At 47.8% G+C, this 20,442-nt stretch overlaps 1 protein-coding gene across 1 annotated transcript in view; it reads right to left on the bottom strand.

Moving 5' to 3' along the window:
- Positions 1 to 2,756: 2,756 nt before the first annotated feature.
- Positions 2,757 to 20,442, bottom strand: part of SSC4D (scavenger receptor cysteine rich family member with 4 domains) — a 36,335-nt gene continuing 18,649 nt past the window's right edge. Inside the window, exons 8-13 of the mRNA XM_048518604.1 lie at positions 19,460 to 19,774; positions 15,671 to 15,751; positions 15,442 to 15,516; positions 7,575 to 7,886; positions 5,832 to 5,909; positions 2,757 to 4,852 (exon numbers count right to left, since the gene is read on the bottom strand). Of these exons, the coding sequence (XP_048374561.1) occupies positions 4,536 to 4,852; positions 5,832 to 5,909; positions 7,575 to 7,886; positions 15,442 to 15,516; positions 15,671 to 15,751; positions 19,460 to 19,774 (1,178 nt within the window). The 3' untranslated portion in view covers positions 2,757 to 4,535. The remainder of the gene's footprint in view (positions 4,853 to 5,831; positions 5,910 to 7,574; positions 7,887 to 15,441; positions 15,517 to 15,670; positions 15,752 to 19,459; positions 19,775 to 20,442) is intronic.

Below are 20,442 nucleotides of genomic sequence, written 5' to 3'. Positions count from 1 at the left end.
GACATTTTTTCAGGGGAATTGGTGTCTGTTGCCTAGAGATTAGTTGTAATTCCTGGAGCTCTCCAGGCTCCACCTGGAGGCTGGCAACTCCTTGGCCTCATTTTTCTGTTGATAGGCCTTCCAGGGCCACATGGCTGGTCACAGTATGAAGCCGGACGCTGGATGAGGTTGTGGAGATGGATCAGAATGTCTATAAATTGTATTTGATTAAGAAATATGGAAATTCATATGAACCAAAGATCCTAAGAATCAAAATGGGTGCTTCTGTATAAGTGACCAGAAGCCTGCATGTTTGCAGCAGGTCAAAAGGAATGTTAGAAGCTTGCTAGTGATTATGCAGGCAAGCAAAGATAACATCTTTGGGATCTTGTCACTAAAAGGCCAACGTGGCAGCAGACATATGCATTTTATAACTTTGGTTTTGTTAGAATAGCTAAATGAATGTGATTAGTTAAAATAGGAAAAAGTGTTTTTCTATATTGTTAAATGAACACAGAAATGATAATGAGAGATTCACATGTATTAGTATTTTACTATAATTCTATTGTGTTAGAATCAATGTATGTAAAATCTTTTAAATGTTTTAACATTTCAAACTGGGGAGAAAGGGAAGTTTTATGATCCTAAGGAATGCTGCATGCCTTAAGGACATATCTCTCTCTGGGAGAAAACTAAGAAAACAAGTTATTCTTGAAGGCAGAAGCTAGTTTTATTGCAGTCCTTTGCATATGGGTAGAGGTACACGCGCTAACAGCATGAGCTAAGGAAACTGACACGTAGAATAAGAGGCTGTCTTACTGTGACCAGGAGACAGATCTATCCAATGGGTTGGATTTTTAAGGTTCATGCTTGTAGCACGTGAAAGTGGTATGGATTATGTACGAGAAACTTAAGGGGATGAACTGTGTGACATCTGTATTTTTGCATCTATAAAAATTGGTCCCTTTGTATGAAGGGTGTGCCTCTTACCCTTAAAGGGACACCCTGGTCAGATACTCATGCTGTCCAGTAAACTTATCTTCTGTTTCAAAACTGCTTCTTGGGTGTTTTCTAACTGTAAGTTTTTCTTAAACTAATTCAGCTGTGTAGGACCAGAGACGCGGTCCTGGCCCCACAAGGTGAACCTTCAGTCTGACTCATTACAGCTCTTCCTAAATCCTTATGCTGCATCAAATAGCGGCTGGATGCTTTAGTTACAGCAGAGACAGAAGAATTACTCCATTCCCTCCAGAGGGTGATTGGGAGGAGGTAAAACCGGAGTAATAAATCGTGCAGAGAAGCGGCAGGCAGCCTCCTCCTCCCAGCAACTTTTAATTAAAGGTATTTCTCAAGGCTCCCTGTTTCCCTACACAATGCGGGACGATTCTACCTTCAGTGCTGTATGCTTTCTAGGGCTCCACAGGGACAATAGCACCTGGAGCCACACTGAATCCAAAGCAGCCTGGTTAGGAGCAATTTTACACCTCCCTTCAGAGCTATTAACACCTCATTAACACCTCATGGCACTGTTTCCGGATACAAAGGAATTGTATTTGTGACAGGCTGCAGCATCTTGGTATTACACCATAGATCTCGCCTTTATTAGCTGCAGGGCTGCAAGGATAAGGAAAGAGCCCCAGTGGTACTCCACTTTCAGACCTCTTCCCAAGAGAGAGCCACTAAGATATTTAGCTTATTAAATGAGAACTCCCTCAACCGCACCTACGTCACAAGGAGTCTGTTGTGGGGAGAGGAAGGGAAAGAGTGTTTAAGCCTCTTTGAGACTCCTTACGATTTAGAAAAGTGGGGTATAAATCCAAACTCCTCCTCTTCTTCTAATCAGAACCCCTGACTTTTGTGTCATGGGTACCGTAGTAGCTGCCGCAGGTTTTGTACTGGTAACGAGAAAGATGTGGTGCAGATCTTCAAGCTATAGGCCACACCCCCATGGCTGGACCAAACAGGGAACTGTGGAGAGTTGGTGTCCAGTGTAGTTCCCTTGAACATGCATGACACTGCCTTACACCGAATCAGACCAGTGATCAGTCAAAGTAACTATTGCCTGTTTAGACTGGCAATGGCTCTCCTGGATCTTTAACATCCCCCACTACCTGGTCCAAGAAGAGGAGGAGGAGGAGGAGGAGGAGTTTGGATTTATACCCTACCTTTCTCTCCTGTAAGGAGACTCAAGGTGGCTGACAAGCTCCTTTCTCTTCCTCTCCCCACATCAGACACCTTGTGAGGTAGGTGGGCCTGAGAGAGTTTGGAGAGAACTGTGACTAGCCCAAGGTCACCCAGCAGGAATGTAGGAAACACATCTGATTCACCAGATAAGCCTCAGATGAAGGAGTGAGGAATCAAACCCAGTTCTCCAGATTAGAACCCACCTGCTCTTAACCACTACACCATGCTGACTATTAACTGGAGATGCCAAGGATCGAACCTGGGGCCTTCTGCATGCCAAGCAGATGCCTTACCCTTGAGCCACAGCTCCTTCAATGGCCAGCGTCACTTTCTGATGCTTCCACTCCCTTCCTGCCCACAGCTGCGTTTTTTTTGTAGATGGTGAGCAGAAGCTAGACTTTGAGGTGAGGGTCGTATTGTGATCCTCACCGCTTGCTCGCTTTTTGTTCCTGAACAACGAACAAAAGAACATTAATTCATGACGCACCGAGATGTCCATCATCTGCGTAAATGTATTTGCTGACTCACCGCTCATTTTGAAAGGCTTTTATTTATTCAAAACATAAATGTATGAAGGAAAATGACAACCCAGAATGCGCACGTTATATTATTAACAAAAGAATTATATAAACATTTCCTCATATTTCCCCCTCAACCCACTCCCAAAATCACATATATTTACAAGGGGCCTTTTATTATATTGGTCTAGACCAAGGGTTGCCAATGGGGAGTCTGTGGGCACTATGGTGCCTACTGATGTCTAAAACATTTGCAGAATGTTTTGAAAACATTTTGAAAAAAACCGTTTTCTTGTTCTTTTGTCTGCAAAGCATGGGAAAATGAAGTGTTTCAGCAGAAACCAATCCTTCTGATTTAGACATGCCCAACATTATCTGCAGTAACTCTCCAAGCTGTCTCCGCCATTTGCTGAGGATTCCTATGGACTTTTCCACATCTGACATTGTGCCTGATATTTCCGTCATTGCTGTGCACAAATACATTCAGTTTTGCCTGCCAATTCTGAGAATGTGCCATTTTTTTCCTTTTTTAATTTGTTCCTTTTTTTAATGTGAGGTTTCTTTGAAGCTATGATGACACAATATGTGAATCAGCAATATGCACAGATTTTGCGTCGTCATGAAGACACTTTACCGGGGGAAAATGGCAGACAGCACAGGGAATCCCTGAAGTGGCAGAAAATGGCAAGCACAAGAAGCAAAAGCAATAGCTTCAAAACTGGATGGGAGAAAATAAAACGTTTCCTGAACTCTGCACAGCAAGCTGGAAACGTTTTTCAAATGTTTTTGGGGAAAAGATCTCTAGTTTTAGTGTTTCCAAATAAAACAGTTTGACGCAGAAATAAAACTCTGACAAACGGATTTGGGGAAATATTGTGCGGAACTCCTGCAGGAAACATTTATGGCTTAAGCCATTTCATATTTGGTGGAAAAGGCCACTGCATTACTAACATTTAGCTATGGCAATTATTTTGTAGCTGGCTCCGCCTCCGGCGGCAGCCATTTTGTTACTGCGCCTACCATGCCGGGCCAAAATTCCAAAGGAACCTACAGGATCAAAAGGGTTATGTACCTCTGACCTGGGCAGCTAACTGTTGAAAAACACTTCTACTGGTCTATCTTTCCATCCAGAGCACCTCTGTGGTCCATTCCGCACCTGCAGAATAATGCACTTGCAACTCACTTTGCAGCTGGATTTTACTGTGCAAAGTAGCAAAATCCACTTGCAAACTATTGAGAAAGTGGATTGAAAGTGGATTATTCTGCATGTGCAGAAGGGGCCTGAGACTCTACTCCTCCGGTTTCCTTAGTGCTGCTTTGCTGTTCTACTGATTTCAACCTGCCATTGTCTTCGCTTACATTGGGCTGCCGAAAGGCACTCATTCCCTACACAGAACGGAGATACGCTTTATATATACAAAAAGGGTCCAGAATCCAGCACCAAAAATAAGGAGAGTTCTATAAATGAGAGTAGTGTGTGTTTGTTTTTCAATGCCCGATGTTGAGGCGAGGAGGAGAAAATGTTGGTTTGTAAAACCATCCAGGGAGTACATGGCTGAGTCATTTGAATAGTAGAGGAGGGGAGGTCTATCTATGGCTATGATCCATGGTGGATCAATAGCACTTCCTTACTGAGAGACAGTATACCTCAAAAGGCCCCGGATGGGACAGTCAACAGCAACAATAAGAGAAGCTTTGGCATCTGTGACTTGCTCATGGGCCAACTTGCTTAAAAATAAGGGAAGGAAAAAAGCTACAGGAATTGAACTCAGTACCCATCGTCACATTCTGCAGTTTCCATGGGCCTCCAGAAACAGGGGTGACCACACATCCGTGGCTGTACCTTCCCATGAATCATAGCAGGTGACAAAGGGCGCCGGCATCTTCCGAGTGATCACAATTGTGCACATTCCAGCGGATGTGGGAACAGCGCAAGAGGGACGACTCATGGCCTTTGCACTTGAGGTTGTCGAGGAAAATGTAGCCCATGCCTTGGCCGTACCTCGCTTCCCCCCAGGCAGCCAGGGCACCCCCACAGCCCAGTTGCCGACACACCACCTTCACATCCTTGAGGTCCCAAGCGTCATCACACACCGTGCCCCACTGCGACAGGTAGAACATCTCCACCCGGCCTTCGCAGCGGTGGCTGCCGTTGACGAGACGTAGAAAACCTGTGATTGGGAGGATCGCATGGGAATGACGGACAAAAGCTAGGATCCACCCTTCCAAATCAATTAACCCTTCCCATCTTCTCTCATTATCTAATCTAGGAAAACCCTGTAGGAAACCCTGTAGTCCTAGCCCCAAATGTTTGGAAGAAGGTCTAGTTAGATACGGATACTGGCATACCTAGGGGGTCAGATGGGGCTGACACCCCAGGCAGCACTTTTGAATGTGGGGGACATGCACTTGGCTGCCCCCCAGAGGCGCATCTAGGGAAAATGTAGCCCTGTGCAAAATCTGAGGTTTCCGGGGGGCCCCCTGGTATGGGCAGCCACCCTCCTGCACTAGAACATTTTTTTTTGCACCAGATCTTGAAGTCAGTGTATGGACCCAGGAGGAAGGAGGAGGGGCGTGAAGGCAATTTTCCACTCCCAGGTGACTAAATGGCTGCAGCCCAGGGACATTTGACCCCATATGTTCCCCTGGGCAGTACGTCCCTGGCCATTCCCTCCCCTCTCAGAGAAGGAGCTGCATCGGGCTCCGCCACCTGCCACCGTGTGCCGAGCCTCCATAGCACCAAAGGCGGCAAGACACCGAGGGCAAAGAAAAGGTCGAAGAAGAAGCACACCCTCCTTGGTCTTGTCTCCACCCCCAACGTCTTGCTGACTTTGTCGGGCCAGACCCTGGGAAGGGCACTGCCTTGGCTGGAGCAGGGGACGGAGTGCCTCAGCTGTCTTGCAGATAAATCCCCTCAAGGGGCTGGATTTGGTCCCCAGGCTGCATGCTTGACACCCCAGCCATAGAAAGTGCAGAGATTAACAAAAACAACAACTACTAATGTATCAATTGTGCTTTGGAAGGAGTGTGAGAGATAACATGGAATGCCAAGAAACTTGGGAGGACTTTGGATGCAGAGAACGTAAGGCCCTATTCTAATTAAACCCGGGATTATTTGGCGGCAGCAGTTTGCCCCCCTGCTCAACATACCATCCTTGGGACGAGTCGTGGTGGTAGCGGTGGTGGCAAACCCGTCTTCTTGGAACTGCTCTTCAGACTCCTCTACACCTGCAGCCAGGAAAAGGCAAGAGTATATTTAGCAACACAGCAATGTGCCGCAAATGTCCTCCCAATTCATTGATCCAGAAAGGGTTTCTCCCCCCCCCTCCCTAAACCAGTCTTGTTCCTTTTAGTCAGGGGTTCTATTTCGGGCTGGATAGATTTTGCACTGAACATTGTGATACAACCAAATTCCCACCTCTTAAGTATTCTGCCCTGAGAAAGCTGCTTCCTTGCCTGTCTGTTGTTGTAAGGATTATCCTGTCATGTAATTTTTTGCATCGTTAAAGAAGTCAGATTAATATTTATGTCTTGATTCAGTTCTGTTACTATTTCTGGTGGGTTGCCACGCTCCCCTCAATCCAAATCCTGCTGCATGGTCTATTGCAGTGATGGCGAACCTTTTTGAGACCGAGTGCCCAAACTGCAACCCAAAACCCACTTATTTATCGCAAAGTGCCAACATGGCAATTTAACCTGAATACTGAGTTTTAGTATAGAAAAAACGGTTGGCTCCAAGGTGCGCGTTACTCAGGAGTAAGCTTGGTGGTAGTTGGTGGCTTTACTTTGAAGCAACTGTGCAACGCTTCGAACGGGTGAATCACGACCCTGGGAGGGTTTACTCAGAAGCAAACCCCATTGCCAGCAGCCGAGCTTACTCCCAGGTAAAGGATCACACTTTAGTTCTTTGCATGAAAATCAGTGGGGTTTAACAGCGCTTAACAGGGTTACCTACACTGCTTCCCCAAAACTAGGCTTTAGGTTTAATGCTAATAATCTCCCTGAAATAATTAAACTATTATCACATGATGAACTCTGTGCATGCGTGCCCACAGAGAAGGCTCTGAGTGCCACCTCTGGCACCCGTGCCATAGGTTCGCCACCACTGGTCTATTGGAAGTCCTATCCTGTTGACAGGGGTGGTGCAAGGGGGAACTGCGCCCGGAGCACGCACATGCCCTGTGCCCCTGCCATGGCACTGCCTGCCCCCACCTCAGAATGCCCCTGGAACTCCTCGGAACGCCCCCGCCACAGCTCGGCCACGCCTCCGCCATGGTGCTGCCTGGGGCATTGCACCCCCCCATTGGCGCTATGCCACTGACTGTTGATTGTATTGACTTTCAAGTCCCGAGGGAAGGACAGTCTATAAATAACGTGAATAAATTTAAAAATGCGTTCACGATAACTTGTGATCAGGTAACTTGTCATCAGCCATTGTGGTGTAGTAGCTAAGAGCAAGGGACTCTAACCTGGAGAACCAGGTTGGATTCCCCACTCCTCATGAGTGGCAGAATCTAATCTGGTAAACTGGACTTGTTTCCTCGCTCCTCCATATGAAGCCTGTTGGGTGACTTTAAAACACATCCCACTTCTCCTGGAGAAAATGGTTGCTTTGGAAGGTGGACTGCAATGGTATTATCTTCTAACAAGGTCTTCTAGCAATGGTATTATCTTCTAACAAGGTCCCTTCCCTTTACTCTACTGTCCCACCCTCAAATCCACAGGAATTTCTGAACCCTGCATTGGCAACTCTAGCCTGTGCATGCCAAACAGGTGAACTCCCAGCTCCTCATCCAACTCTTGCTATGATATGTAAGCGCTGAAGAGCCTTTCGGTTCAAACGGCAGGGTAGAAATTAAATCAGAAGTCACCGCAATCGTGTGCTTTTCTCACTTCTGCATATGACGCCAGCATCTTCATGGTGGCCGCAGTTATGCTGTCCCCAGCCCAGGTTAAAGCACTCGGCCAAATCGGTTTCTTTGCCCGAACAATCCACGTTGTCCAGAAGGATGGGTCCAGAGCCGTAGCCAAAGTATCCCAGCACGGTGGCCGCCAGGGCTGAGCCGCAGCCCACCTGTCGGCAGACCACCTGGGCGTTGGGGAAATCCCAGTCGTCGTCACAAACGGTGCCCCAGATGTTTCTGAACAAGACTTCCACCCGGCCCTGGCAGCTGCTGTTTCCATTTGCCAGTCGGAGGCCGCCACCTGGTGATCAAATGGGAGGGAATGAAATTTGGCCATTCAATTTTTCCCTCTAGCAGTCTTGTAAATATTCCAAAGCCTGTCTCTGCCCAGGGCTTTCAAGACCACTGGGAGAACATTTCTGTAGTAATGCACTGCTGACCCAGCAGCGCCGTGGTAGAACGTTGGGACGCCAACGGACCTACGGCCTTCTGGTCGCACCGCACCCCCACTCCTCATCCCCCCCTATGAGTCACGGGTCATGAACTGTCTGGCTCAGTCACCGGGCGCAGGGACAATGGTCTTGCCCCCAGGTGAGGATTAGGCTCAGACGCTTCGCTCCTCTCCGCGACGTAGCCAGGTGAGATCATGCATCACATGATGATCTCCAGGTCTCCCGTCTCCCGCCATCTCCCCACCCACCTCCTTTACACTTCACAATGAAACCCTAATAAAAGGTGCCAGAGACCAGCACAGGGCAGAGTTGTCGGGATCACGGAAATCCCATCGCCTCCTGTTGCTGACGCCTCCACCAGATGAAACCTCCTCCGCCTCAGCCGCTTATTCCTTAGCTGGTAATGCACTCCCGCGGGATGACTCCAAGCTGGTGCCGAAAACCTCGGGAATCCTCGAACCTCCACCCTGCTCTCCACCGGCCGCCTTGGGAAGGGTCAGCGATAATGAAGTCCGGCTGGATCGGCGATCCAGGGACCACCGCTTCGGGTATCGCTTGTCCTCTGGATCGGCGATTCAGAGACACGCTGGCCCTGTGGACACTCTCTCTCGGCGGACGGAACACCGGTGAGTATGGGAGCTTGCAAAGCAGGGCTTATGACAAGCACGTTGACGAAGCTGAAGTTAGCGAACAGCGGCAGGGTCCCCGTGAAGAGAAGGGAGCTGCGCAAATTGGTTGAGGAGATTGAAGCTCAGTGTCCATGGTACCCAGAGGGGGACATTGAATCTTAAGGACTGGGAAAACATCGGGCGCACTCTTCACATTGCGAGCCTCGCCGATGTCACTGCTACCGACGGAGACACAATGTTATGTCGCCATCAGCCTGCAGACCTATGGCTCCCTTTGCTGTAGGTCAGCCTCCTTCGATCTTTCACCTTCAATTTCAACCCCGAATTTTTTCTCTATCCGCAATTGGACGTCCTCCTTCTGCCCCCTTGCTCCTCTCGCCCATTTCAATTCTCCGCTCAGCCTCCCCTTGTTCGGCTTTCATTTTCAAAGCCACCGCGATGACCACAAGGCCATTTACCTGCTGGCGCCAAACTGCAGAGCCGTGATAGCCAATTTATCTGCAAGGGAAAGAAAACCCTGACGGAAGACGATGATTGTGCCCGCCCATTTCACAGATACCGAGGGGAGGATGGCGCTGTTCAAGGGTTGTCGAAAATGCTCTTAAGCTATAACATCTCACTGAGTCTCGCAAAGCTTACGTGGGACGGGAGTCACCAGCCCCTATGTGAGAGGCATGCTAGAGGCGGTCAGCGCAGGGAATCACTTAATGGTTCCGGACTCCACTGGAAGACCACCTTCCCGCGATGCTCCTGAGCCCTGCACAATTTGTGATCTGGGAGAGCGAAGTTCCTCGCCAGCAATGCTTTTAGGGCAGGGCAGCCGCCCGGCGCCTACACCGCTATTGCCTTTACGGCTTCGATGCCTTCAGTAACCCCTAACAATCAGATTGTCCTGCCGGGTGGCCACCCCACGGTCGCTCTGAATGCTTACAAGGCGCTTTTTGAAAGTCCTCAATACCGACAGCCAACCCAAAGTTTTTCTTGCACCGCAGAAGCCTCAAGAGCTCCCATGCTGAGTTTGTGAACAGGGTTCCAGGAGGCCCTCTAAGAAGCTGACAACGAGAGGCTCCAGGGCGAACTCCTTAAGCCTTTGCTAAGGAGAACGCCTCCGCTGAGTGCCAGCGACCACAGGCTTAGGAAGGAACCCCGAGCTGGCCGACATGCTCAAAGCTTGCCAGGATATCGGGTCTTTCGCCCATCAAGCCAGCCTCTAGCCGCCGCCTCTCTCCGGGCTGTCGTGAGACAGCCCCGACGAGTGTCTCACTATGCAAACCAGGACATTTCTCGAGGAATTGTAGGCTGCCCGCGGGGGGCCTACAACCCTGGACGGAGGAGGGTTCTCCCCAGAGGGCAAGGCCCCAGGAAAGCTCCAAGCACCGGCGCCTCCCAATGCCCGCTGGGAGGCTCCGCACTGGCATCTCCCAGCCCGGAACCAAGATCCGCACTCCTCAAACCCTTTCCCCGAGTCTCCCATGAGATCTTCGCTACCAGCTCAGTATAGTGATCCCATCCCCACGGAGACCATTGGCTGGTCTTGCCAGCTTGCTCCCTCCCCACGCCTACACTTCCTGCTCTGCTAACCCTTCTACTTCCAAAGTCACTCATGTTCGCCAGTGCCCCAGAGTGGCACGCGATTTCAAAAATCTCTGCAGAATCCACAGTCACTGAATTGCAACAGAAGGAAATGCTGACGGAAGAGAACGCCAACATTCTGGCACTATGCCCAGTCCGCTCCTCATTATCCAAGAGGACTGCCATTTTGAACCCTTTCTCAGAATGCCCCATAGCCAATTCACGGACAATGAGGCATGGAAAGGGGAAGATGCTCAAGACAATGGCCTTAAGCCAAAAGTCCTTCTGTGGAAGAAGAAGCCCCCTTGGCCCTCTCCAGCTGTGGGTTCAAACCAGATCTCATAGCCTCTGAGCCCGTGCAAAGCCCTAAGCTCAAAGCTCCCAGTGGCAGCAAAATCAAGCCAGCACCTCAGAGAGAGCAAAATCTCAAATCAGAGTTGCAATCCCTCCTCGCTACTTTATATGTGCTCTGTATGCCTATGTATGTTCTGTATGTCTTGCCCCCTTTCAAGAGACCCCTAAAGTTTTCCCCTCATAGGGGATTTTTCCATTGCTTCTAAGCTATGCTCTTGTGCTTCAATTAAAGTTTTTCTCCTTCTGATTATGTGTGCCAATGCCTTGAAAGGTTTCTCGCCCATTACAGCATCCGCTTTTAAACGGGACACAGCTTCGTGGCAAGAGTTCCTCAGGATACATGATGGGACCTGCTTCAAGTCAGCTTCCATCTTAGTTTAAACCTTTCAAACTTTTCTTCAAACCTCTCCTTGAGAACCTTTTCCTTCTCGGTCCATCTGAGCCTACACTGCCACATTGGCGTGGCGCTAAGTTTACATATGAAGCCAAAATCATTTTCATGCTCCCACATTCTCTGCTGAGCTCCCTGGCTAGTCACAGTGCCAAGGGGGTCTCTCAGCCACACCTATCTTACACAGCCTCCGGCTGTGAAGGTAGGAAGCGAGCTCAAACCGGCCAAAGTCCCCTTACGGGAGGGAAGGTAGAGCTGACTTCCAAACCCCTTCCCCCTGCCTTCCTTTCTGCACACCCTCCCTCTTTCTAATGGGCTGACGACCCCACCCTAGATCTAGGGATCTGATAAAGGGTTTTTGCAAACCTCTCAATTTGCTTCTGTGATCAAACCTCCAAGCCCAGGAACTGTTTTCTTTGCATCTTCTATATCTTTCCTATAGATGCTATACACATATGACTATAATTGTGAATTGTTCAAGTTGTTTTTGTAAAACCCACACCTTAGACGGTGATTGGGATTGTTTTTACAAACAAACATCCGACCTGGATATGACCTCTCTCCCTTCTCCTAAGCCTCGGGCAATTCCCTGCCTTGTATCTCTTAACGCCTTTGAATGTTGCAAGTGATCGTTGTCGGAATGGGCCAACTACTAACAAAAGCTTGGCCAAAACAAACGAAAGAAAGGGGAGTAGTTCCCCCCCCCTATCGACCCAATCAAGGTCTCATCCAGCAGACCATATCCAAAGTAATTTCTATTCTCTATCTATCAAAAAATTGCCTCGCCTCTACTCAGGGCTCGGGCTTTCCATCACATCTATAAGGGACTAACTCAGCCAGCACGCGAAAACCCCTGGGAAAAGCGCTTTGTCTTTTCTCTTCCATACAGGAGTCCAGCTCTCACATGCCAGGCCAGCCCTCATCCCGGGAGATGGAGCTGGGCCTCCCTGGAGGATCCTGACCACGCCTCTTGTCGAGAGGGTCTGATTGCCCCAGCCTGGGCCGAGATGGGAGGGATCTCTGGAGCCAGCACACCCATTCTTCCACAAGGATCACAGCCCACTGGGGCCACCCCTGGGGAACGGCAGCCTGGGCCAGCTGTGGCTCAGAGGTTGATGCCGCTGCGGCTGCTGCTCCTCATCTACAATCGCTATTCTCTCTCTCCCTCTCTGCGCCTCTGGCTGAAGCTTGGAGTTGCAGCCAGGGACATTCCTGATAGATTAACCCTGGAACTCTCCACGCTGTTCTCAGTCAGCTGAATATTGTTGGAACACGCCTCTCACAACCTTGCTCGTGAGAATCACTGAACCTGCAATGCTAAAGACTATCAGTAGCTCTCCCTACTCTTGAGAAATCCATGGACTCTAACGCCATCGCTTCTGTAGCTTTGGTAGTCAAACAGCAAGAGCCATGCATTGGACAATTATGCAACCATCGGTTGCCTTCCTTCCGCATACATCATCCAGCCTATGTATCATTTAGCCATACAATTTTTTTATTGCTTACTGTGAACCAACTATTGCTGAAGTTATTGCATGCCTTAATTTTTAGAAGTTATGTTATTTGTTGTTGCTGCATTTCCGCTTCGTGTTCGTCGGAACTCTCTGCTACCGCTTCACCATCGTTCTGCTCTCAGGCTTCACCCCGGAAGCCCAAGCACAGCCACCGCTCACTTCTTCCCCTCGACCTCCCCTTGCCGGAGCGACGCTGCTCTAGCCAAGGCGGAGTGTGTTTCCTCAAGAACTTCCCTTGTGGGAGTCCCCGACTTGTTTCCTGTAACACCAAGACTATTACCGGCTGGCCTGCCTCATAAGTCCACATCAACTCCACCTCCATTGCTCTGGATGCCCTGGCCTCCGAAAGCAGCAGGAACTCGGCTGCTTAATTTTAGATAATCGCGGCCATTGATTATTTGTTGTTATTGCATCACCAAGGTTGTGAGAATGTACATACTACGTGTTGTTTTACTCTTTCTGATAATTCCCAATTGATCCATACATGGCACGCGGAGCTGCAAGAAGTTGTATCTAATCTGAAATATGATGTTTTGCCCCATTGGTGGTCCAGCCCTCTGGAGCTGGCTTTCGCCGGGAGGATGGTTGCCATTGTGCAGCTCTGCATTGGTTTAATTGTGTGCCTCGCTATCGGATCTTGCTGCCTGAGTGTGTGTCTAATATTGCCTGTAACGCGGTGTAAGAAGCCCCTCACTTCTTTACCCCGCAACCAAGTTCTAATGTTACACAAGCAGCTCGGTCAGCTTGACCAGACGGGCGGAGGAGACAAGCGCCCTTTAAATCACCCCTAGCATTTCTCGGGTCCCCTTCTAAAATGTAAAAGGAGGAGATGTGGTAATGCACTGCTGACCCAGCAGCCAGTGGTAGAACGTTGGGACGCCAACGGGACTCCACTGCCTTCTGGTCGCACCGGCACTTCACTCCTCATCCCCCTATGAGTCACGGGTCATGAACTGTCTGGCTCAGTCACCGGGCGCAGGGACAATGGTCTTGCCCCCAGGTGAGGATTAGGCTCAGACGCCACGCCCTCCTCGCGACGTGAGCTGGGTGAGATCATGCATCACATGATGATCTCCAGGTCTCCCGGTCTCCCGCTCATCTCCCTACCCACCTCCTTTACACGCCCACAATGAAACCCTAATAAAAGGTGCCAGAGACCAGCACAGGGCAGAGTTGTCAGGATCACGAAATCCCGCGCTTCCTGTTGCTGACGCTCTCCACCAGATGAAACCTCCTCCGCGTCTCGCCTATTCCTTAGCGACGACCCTGCGGGGATGACTCCAATTTCACTTTCATCAGATTCCAGTTTTTTACCCACAGCCTACCATTGATTAATCTGAATGTGGAAAGGACAGTTCACACATTATGGAATGCACTGGTTGGAATGGGAAAGTCAGAAGTGAGCTGCAGATTCTCCTTTTGTGAGTTGTCCTCAGTTCCTTTGTATACAGTGACAAATTCATATTGGGTCTATGCTGGGTTGCCAGCTTTGCTCCAGCAAACCCCTGGGACAAGGGAAAACCCACCACACCCTAGTGCAGTGGTGGCGAACCTATGGCACGGGTGCCAGAGGTGGCACTCAGAGCCCTCTCTGTGGGCATGCGCTGAGTGCCCCCCCGAACACATCTAGGCTGGCCTGGGCCGCTGGGCTCGATTATTAGATTATAAGACCTCGTTTTGAGGAAGCAGTGTAGTGCTGTTAAACCCCACTGATTTTCATGTGAAGAACTACAGCACGATCCTTTACCTGGGAGTAAGCTCAGTTGCTGGCAATGGGGCTTGCTTCTGAGTAAACCCTCCTAGGGTCGTGATTCACCCGTTGGAAGAGTTGCACGGTTGCTTCAAAGCAAAGCCACCGACTACCACCAAGCTTACTCCTCGGAGCCAACGTTTTTTTTTTTCTAAACTAAAGCCTCAGCATTCAGGTTAAATGGCCATGGTGGCACTTTGCCATAAATAAGCGGGTTTGGGGTTGCAATTTGGGCACTCGGTCTCGAAAAGGTTCGCCACCACTGCCCTAGTGATTCTGACCATGAAAGCCTTTGATAATTCATTAAACCCCCGGAAGTTTTGGGGAGGCAAAGCTCGAAGAGGGGGAGCATCACTGACACTATGACATCTCTGATGGCTGAACAGATCTCCATTGGAAAGAAAGGTCTCCATTGGAAAGAAATGCAGAATATAAACGGACAAACAAAAATTAAAGGGCACCTACATAACACTCCACACTCAGCCCACCCATCCAAAATCCCTCCAGAAGCAGGGTTGATTTCCCAAGATGCCTATCGCTTTTATGAAGTTTACATCATCTGGGGGGTGGGGGGGTGGGGAGAATTCCACTTCAGCTCCTCTGACTCCAAAAACAATAAAGTGCTTGAAAGCGGTAATAAGTTATTTGTTAGCATCCGAAATGCAAGTGTTGGATTAAAGTGATTTTTTTTTAACATTCCAAAGCTTTTAAACATTTATTTGCAGGCAATAAACAGGAGCTTTCAAAACCACTTTGATCAAATGTATATATTTCTGACCCTGGCATGCGTGGTCCAGGCTCCCCTGGTCTTGTCAGATCTTGGAAGCTAAGCAGGATTGGTCCTGGTTAGGAGCTGGATGGGAGACCACTAAGAAAGTCAAGGGTTGGTGCACAGAGGCAGGCAAGCAGGCAAACCAAAACCACCTCTCCTTTATCACCTTCCCTTGAAAACACCCCAAGGGGTCATTGTAAGTTGGCTATGAATGGACAGCAATTCCCATCACAATGGGTTCAGATGTTAACAGACACCCAGAGATACTTAGACCAGACCATTGAATTGGACAGGCTACTCTTGATTTTGACGTCTTGGTGACCAGTGCGGCCCACCTAGCAAGAAAGACAGTCTATAGCCCTTCTTCTTATGAGGTTTTATGAATCAGTGCAACAGGCCTTCTGCCCAGCCACAAAACGTACTTGTTTCTTCCAGCAGGAGAAGGCCAGTAGTCATCATAACAGTCTCGGGAGAGGGCTGATCTTGACTCTCTGTAACTGCAAAATTAGGCACCATCAGAACAACATGGTGGAATGCAAAATCCCTAGCAGAGGTTAGAACGCCGGCTGCAGTTTCTTGCATCCTTCAAAAGATAAAATCGATCCCCCATGGGATCTGGCCAGGAGGATTAACGGTGGTATCTGGGCTTACCTGGGGCTGTTTCAGAGAACGTGTTTTCGTGGCTGGAGGGCAACGAGGTGGTTGCTGGCGTGGTTGTCATCAACCCCAGTCCTGCACAGAAAACAGCATCAGAAAAATTTGAGACATTAGTTGATTGGTGGCAAAGCGGAGGGAGCACTCCATCTCCCAAAGTGTGGTTCAAGGGTCCCCAATGTTTTGCAGCCTGCAGGGACCTCTGGAATTCTGATGCAGGGTGATAAACACAGCCCAAAAATGGTACCACAGGAAGTGGAGCCAACCACAAGAACCAGGATTCCCATCCCAGTCAAGTGAAATCCAATTTAATGAGTACGGTCTTAAACCAGCAGCGTAAATATAATACATAGAAATGGAAAGCACATAACCACTGCATACAGTTAAAACATTCATCAAACTAATTGTAGAGTTACAAAGTACACAAAACAACCATGATAAAATAAGTATGGCTCTTTACGATGAGACTTTTGCCCACTTGTTCACCATGAGTTTGTTTTTTACATGCGAACAAACTGGATTTTGCCACAGCATAGTAGACGTTAGGGTCCTTATCCTTGAGCAAAGCTTTGGCCCCTTCCTCACCTGCAGGATCATGTATTTTCAATCCACTTTCAGTGTGCTTTGAAGCTTATTTTACTGTGCAGAATAGCAGAATCCACTTTCAAACAGTTGTGAAAGTGGATTGAATGTGCATTATTCTGCATGTACGGAAGGGGCCCTTGGCCAGTAAAAGATCTGTATCGGTTGTGCGAGTCTGTGTAAACGGAGTTAACGGGGAAATTAGATGGTTCCTTTCCTCAACATATTCGTCAACCGCAAGAAGTCGGGGAGTACCTTTATGCCTAACTCTAATAACTCTTTACATTTGAGGAAGAAGGTCTGTTGAATCGTATGGTTTTTCAAATGAACATATTGTTTTAAAATAGTTCCTTGCAAACATACAGCTGACTTTCAGTCATGCAGGGAGGCTCTTTCCATGATGATGGCAGCTGCTATCAAAGCAATGTGTTGGAAACTCTGAACTGTCAATCAGATCTCCAGTGTCCAATCAGAAACCTTACTGGGGAAAAGCCCCACGTGATGCTACCTACTTTATGAAAATACTTGGCAGGCATCAGGAAAGAAGAAGAAGAGTTTGGATTTGTACCCCATCTTTCTTTCCTGTAAGGCACAGGTGTCAAATTCGCAGCCCTCTAGATGTTATGGACTACAGTTCCCATCATGCTACAGTTCAGCATCATGCTGGCAGCGGATGATGGGAACTGTAGTCCTTAACATCTGGAGGGCTGCGAGTTTGACACCTATGCTGTAAGGAGACTCAGGGTGGCGTACAAGCTCCTTTCCCTTCCTCTCCCCACAACAGACACCTTGTGAGGTAGGTGGGGCTGAAAGAGTTCTGAGAGAACTGTGACTAGCTCGAGGTCACCCAGCAGGAATGTAGGAGTGTGGAAACACGCCTCGGCCACTCAGGTGGAGGAGTGGGGAATCAAACCTGGTTCTCCAGATTAGAATCCACCTGCTCTTAACCACTGCACCACGTTGTTGGTGGGCACTATGGTGACCACAGATGCTACACTGGGGACCCCTGGTGTAGTTCATAGGATAAACAAGAGACTTCTTGAAGACGGGTGAAATTTGCATGCGTGCATTCTATTTGTGGATTTCTCTGACTTAGAATCAGCAGTTCCACCTGAGCACCAGACCTACACATAAAACATTAATGCAGTTTTAATAAAAGTGTCCCAGTTATTTTTCAAGGTGCAATTGGATCCTTTTAATATGTTTCAGAAATAAAAGCTGAAATATGCTACTGCTGGGTCGAGGGCCCAGGAGAGAGCAGGGCTTTGTGGTTTCAACCACCCAGGCAGCTGTCAACATGGACAATGCTGCTATCTAGTGGGAGAAAATGGCAAGGTGGAAAATAGTACTGGAAAGGTACAGATTTTGCAAGGTGTGGTATAAGATTCATAACACTGTCTGTGTGACGTTTCTGGGTTTCAGAATACAGACCCCAAAATGAGGAGTCGTCCCAATAGCTGTAATCTAAGGAACAATTCCAATAGGTTCCTGTAAGCACTCTCAACTAACTAAACTGCCTACCTGAACACGTGACCTTAGGGAAAAATCTTCAAATTAACACACTAGACTGGTATCTTGATTGAAAGTATACGTTCTTTCACAATGTTCTGTGCAACCAATCATTTTTTATTGTATGCCATCCTAGCTATTTCTACATTTAAAGGATGTGTGTTGTTTGGATCCCAAAGTTGTACATGCATAGAAAATAGGGGCATTACTCCTTTCCACACAACATGGTGACCAGATTTATTGGGGAAATAATGAGGAGTGCCATGTGTTGCGGGAGCATTAAAATCTAAAGTCTGAACAGGACGGATGCATAAGGTAGGATTATCATCTCCCTGTTGTCTCTCTCCATCACCAAACGTTTTGGGAAGATCTCTCCCCTCCTGAAAACAGTGCCATAGCTGAGTAAGGTAACCAGTGACATTTGGCATCCTGGTAGGGTCGGCAAGTTGCACATGGTAGCTACAGATTTCCAAAACACAATGATATATCCCACTAATACACAAACCTCAATATAAAGTGCACAGTGCGTTTATTGTGCGGGTGTGATTCCTAAACATCCGCTTATCATTATACGTAACAGACGACCACTATTTACTATTGCCTAATTCTAACACATAAATACTTATTACCAAAAATTCCAACTACCCTGTTTCCCCGAATATAAGACATTCCCGGAAAATAAGACGTAGTAGAGGTTTTGCTAAAGTGTGAAATATAAGGCACCCCCCAAAAGTAAGATGTAGCAAAGTTTTTGTTTGGAAGCATGTCTGACGAACAGAACACAGAAAAATAAGACATCCCCTGAAACTAAGACATAGCGCATCTTTGGGAGCAAAAATTAATATAAGACGCTGTCTTATTTTTGGGGAAACACGGTAGGCACAGGTCTTGCAGTTACCGGATCCAAGCCAAGAGGGACTGGCCGCTTAACAGCTTATGATACCCTTATCAAATGATTGACTACCTTATGCTGAGCTTCTACTTTTTGGAAAACGTGGGGTGATACCGCTGATCCCGTTTTAGATGCTCAGAAGGAGAGAAGAGAGAAGACTTCTATTTGGACGGCCTCCAAGACTTGTGCCTAATTGGAATTTTGTTATGGACAATTGAGTTGTTTTGGTTTCATGGTCCAAGAAGAGGAGGAAGCTAATATAATTGGACTACACAAACCAATGAGTTAAGGGCTAACAACCCCCAGCCTCTACATTCTTAATGATTTCTTGTATGTTTGTATATGTAATTGTATGTCTAAATTGCATGTTATGAGTAAGAGTTTGTTTGGTAATAAGAGTAATGTTTGGTAATAAGCATTTGTTATGTGCTAGAATTAGGCAGTTGTAAATAGTGGTAGTCTGTTAGGTATAGTGATAAGTGGATGTTTAGAAATCACACTAGCACAATAAACACACCGTGCACTTTATATTGAGGCTTGTGTATTAGCGGGATATATCTTTGTGTTTTGGAACTTATCCACTATACACTATTGGATATTGGTAGCTAGAGATTTCCCATTACTACGACTGATCTCCAGGCAATAGAGATGAAAAACTGGCTGTTTTGGGAGGTGGACTCTCTGGAATTATATTCCATTGAAGCCCCGCCCCTCCCCAAACTCCACCCTCCTCAGGCTCCATCTCCAAAATCTCCAAGTGTTTCCAAGCCAGAGCTGGCAACCCCGCCTCCTGGCTTCCTCACCTGAGCAGACGACCCCGGCATCCTCGTGATGGCCGCAGTTGTGGATACCCCAACCGAGGCTGTAACAAGCTGAGAGGTGCGGCTCATGTCCGTCACAGTTCACATTGTCCAGGAGGATGTGGCCCGTGCCATAGCCAAAGTAAGCGTTGGTCTTGTAGTCCACAGCACGGCCGCAACCCATTTGCTTGCACACCACGCCAGCGTCACTCAGCCCCCAGTCGTCGTCACAAACCGTGCCCCAGTTCCCTTTGTAAAAGATCTCCACACGCCCTTGGCAGGAATTAGCTCCCCTCACCAGCCGAACGCTCCCATCTCCTGAAAGAGTTCAGAAGACCATGAGCATTTTTTAATATGATTTGAATTGTTCTGAACCATCTTCATTTCATCTAATTTCATTACTCGATTTATATACCACCCTTCTCCAAAGGGCTCAGGGCGGCGAACAACAACAATGTAATCGCAGAACATCAATAATAATAGCATCCAACAACAAAGCATCAATAAGCATAGCATTATAAACAACAGAAACATCAATAATCCTAACATCATGAACTGTAAAGCAACAATAATCATAAAATTATATGTAGTCAACATAGATAAACATAAATTTATTTATTTTATTTTTATTTTTTATTTTATATTTTATATTTATATAGATTTTATATTTTAGATTTATTTAAATTTACCGCTGTGTTTTAATTTTAATAGGGTTTTGTCTGTATGTGGTGTAAGAGGAAACCGATGTGCCAGTGCACAGCCCAGATATCTGGGCAGGAAATTTGCAGCATACAGAACCATAGATAGATAGATAGACAGACAGATAGATAGATAGATGACAGACAGACAGACAGACAGACAGACAGACAGACAGACAGACAGACAGACGATGGACGGACTGACGGACGGACGGACGGACGGACGGACGGACGGACGGGACGGACGGACGGACGGACGGACGGATTTGACGGACGGACGGACGGACG

The sequence above is a fragment of the Sphaerodactylus townsendi genome, linkage group LG16 (genome assembly GCF_021028975.2).
Source record: "Sphaerodactylus townsendi isolate TG3544 linkage group LG16, MPM_Stown_v2.3, whole genome shotgun sequence".
In the NCBI taxonomy this organism is placed as follows: Eukaryota; Metazoa; Chordata; class Lepidosauria; order Squamata; family Sphaerodactylidae; genus Sphaerodactylus; species Sphaerodactylus townsendi.
Note: the sequence above shows the minus strand (reverse complement) of the source record. Positions and strands in the feature narration are given on the sequence as shown.